The sequence below is a fragment of the Condylura cristata genome, unplaced genomic scaffold (assembly GCF_000260355.1).
Source record: "Condylura cristata isolate star-nosed mole 26May11 unplaced genomic scaffold, ConCri1.0 scaffold00007, whole genome shotgun sequence".
Lineage (NCBI taxonomy): Eukaryota > Metazoa > Chordata > Mammalia > Eulipotyphla > Talpidae > Condylura > Condylura cristata.
Genome location: NW_004567108.1, coordinates 1544768 through 1547656, shown reverse-complemented (window position 1 = coordinate 1547656; position 2889 = coordinate 1544768). Strand labels below are relative to the sequence as shown.

Here is a 2889-nt window from a genome sequence, read left to right as displayed (position 1 = left end):
CTCACGGAGGCGCCCGCGCGCAGAGCACGGGCTTCGGGCTTCCGGCTCTGACGGCCGGTCACCAGTGGCCTGTGGAAACAGGCCCTGTGCGGACCGAGGGTCTCGGGCTTGGCAGCACGGGCTGCCAGGATGCGAAGGATTAGAAAGAGCCCACAGCGTGAGCACCTCTCCTGAAGGGAGGGTGCGCTGGGCAGGCAGTAACTTGCCGACCGCGAAGGTAAAGGGCGGATGCAGGGAGGGCGCGTCGCGCCTGGCTAATTACAGCAATGGCCGCAGGACACCACAGCCACCCACCGCCCCATCACCCCCACACACGGCTCCCACACACGTGGCGGCTAACACCCACATTTCAGACCCTGAGACGACGACGGTCATTCACAGATGAGTGATTCCAGCTAGCGCAACACGCACAGGAACACGCCTCTGGCGTGGTGCTCACGGTTAGCCTGTGTAGCCAGACATTTCCCCAGGGTTGGCAAAGACGTATTGAAAGCTGGCTTATGCTGAGCTTTCTGGCGGACACCAAATTTCCATGTTCTGGACACACAGCAGTCCCCGGAGCCCCGCCAACAAAGGCCTCTCAGTGGGAGAGCAGATTCCTTATCGGGCCTGGGGGCCAGGCCAGTGAGGGCTGGTTCTGCTGGCAGGCAGGGACCACCGTGGCCAGCACTCAGCTGACCCTGGCACACCGCAGGCTGAGGCAGCAGGAGACGAAGCCGAGGAGGTGGGGGTGGGAGTGTGGGGTCCCCTGAGAGGAGGGGAGGGTCCCCTGACCTCTGCAGGCTCCTGAGGGCACGGCCGATAGCAGGCAAGCTTTCTGCCTGCTTCTTGGGGACCGCTAGAGGACTGGGGCAATTTCCCTCAGCTGTACCTCTTGCCCCCTCGGGCCACGGCTCCTGCGGCTGGGCCCTCTCTGTACAGACGTGACCGAAACTCCCTGAAGCCCACACGGAGGCCCCAGAGGAGACACCCTGTTCTCTCCCAACCCAGTCGTCAGGGCTTGAACAGCGTCCCCCAAAAGATGCTTCCCCACGCCCCTATCTGCAAGTGACCTTTGGAAACAGACTGCCGCTGGAATTCATTAATTAGACGGAGCCGGACTGGAGCGGCTCCAGTGACCGGTGTCCTAGAAGGGGCGGGCTGCTGGCCAGGAGACTTGGCACCTTAGGAAACAGCTCAGGGAGTTCAGGCTGAACGGCCCCTCCGGCCCTCGCCCACCCTAGGGGCCAGCCCGCGAGGACACATCAGGAAGCCGGCACCTCGCAGGGAGCGGTGACGGGGTGGACGCCTCCCTCAAGACTGCCTGGCTTGGGCGCTGCAAATGCAGCCACGTAGCTAACTGGCCGTGGGGGCATTGGCATAGAGGGACGTGTGAAAGGACCTCACGAACCATTCATAATAAAACGCAGAGACCACACAAATTCTCTGAGCACAAATACAGTGTGAAAAAGGCGACGATGCGCGTCTGAAGACCGCGGGCCTGGCGCTGCTCTGGCAGCCGGCACGCAGCTGCACGCGTCGCCCGGCCAGGGAGCGGGCCGTGTATCACCTCAGCGACGAGCAGCAGCTGCTGAGTGCTGACGCGGGTGGGCGGCAGCGGGGTGGGACACCCTGGTGTGAGGGGAGGCACTGGGGCGGCGGGGGTGGCCACGGGGTCCTGGCCCTCCTACGCCTGGCCACCTGGCTCCCCTCCGTGGCAACAGCAGAGAGCTGGGGGAGGGCAGCAGGCTCGCACGGAGCCCACAGAGGCCACGCCGAAGCACAGGGCGGGGGAGCGCTGTGCAGACCACAAGTCGGCGCAGGGCTGAGCCTCTGCGTCCCAGGCAGGGGCGCGCGGCGAGGACCTTCCACAGCCCTGCAGCAGGGGCCGCCCCGGGCGGAGGCCAGCTGGGCCGTGGGCTCCTGGGGGAGGCGGCCCTGCCCAGCGGGGGAGGGGCCGTGAGCCAGGCCCGCAGGGCTGACGGTGGACAGCTGGGCTCTCCTGAGGGTGCGAGCGTGGACAGCTCCCCGCTGGGGGACGGCGAGGCCAGACCCCCTCAGGAGTCTCAGCTCTCCAGTCTCGGGGTGACCCCCCGACACGCCCACACACTTGGGGGCACTGTCGAGTGGCTACAGAGATCACTGGCTTTGCCTCTTCGTTGTTTACCCCCAAAGCAGCACTCCGCTGCGTCACACCATCTGCCAAAGAGCTTTAAACAACTTCGGCTGTGCCGCGCTGCCTGGGGGGCTGGGGGCGGGGACGATTCTCTCATCTTTGGGCTCATCCTTGTGCTGGGGTGTACGGAGCACTGTCCTTCTGAGATCCCGACCCTGGCCTCTCCTGGGGGCGGGCAGGGCGGACATTTCACGCACATCGCAAAACATGAAGTTGGGGCAGAGGACTGCACTTCTAGAAATGACAGCAAGCAGCACCTGGCACGCAGAGTCCCACTGTCTGGGGTGCAGACGAAAGTGGCCCGGGGCACTTTCCAGCGAGGCAGCCGTCCAGCTGGGCCCAGGGCTTGACTCACGCAACGAGCTGACCCCCTCTCCAGGTCTGCCTGCGGAAGGCGCTCCCCGGCTGCGCCCACGGGCTCGCTGCGCTGCCCACTGTTCTGCCCAGTGGCAGACGTGGCTCTGACGGGTGAGGGGCTCTGTGCCGCACCCTGTCTTCGCGACAGTGCCGGCAGCGCGCTGCCCGGCGACCGGCGCGGGGAGCGGGGTCCTCTTACCTGTCTGCCCAGAACCAGCAGAGTGATGAAGAAAATGAAGAGCGACACGGGGCCCATGGTCTTCAGGTCTTTCCAGATGCCTGGCCTGCGGACACACACAGAAACAGTGCAACGGGCCACCGTGGCGCCTCGGGGCTGCGCACCCCGGCCGGCCCGGCCGCCACCAGACGGCAGACTG

The 2889-nt window shown here is 65.7% G+C and overlaps 1 protein-coding gene across 1 annotated transcript in view; it reads right to left on the bottom strand.

Moving 5' to 3' along the window:
* The window catches only part of ADCY2 (adenylate cyclase 2 (brain)), a 64962-nt gene that overhangs the window by 13240 nt on the left and 48833 nt on the right, over window positions 1-2889 (bottom strand). Inside the window, exon 15 of the mRNA XM_012721740.1 lies at window positions 2712-2796. Within this exon, the coding sequence (XP_012577194.1) occupies window positions 2712-2796 (85 nt within the window). The remainder of the gene's footprint in view (window positions 1-2711; window positions 2797-2889) is intronic.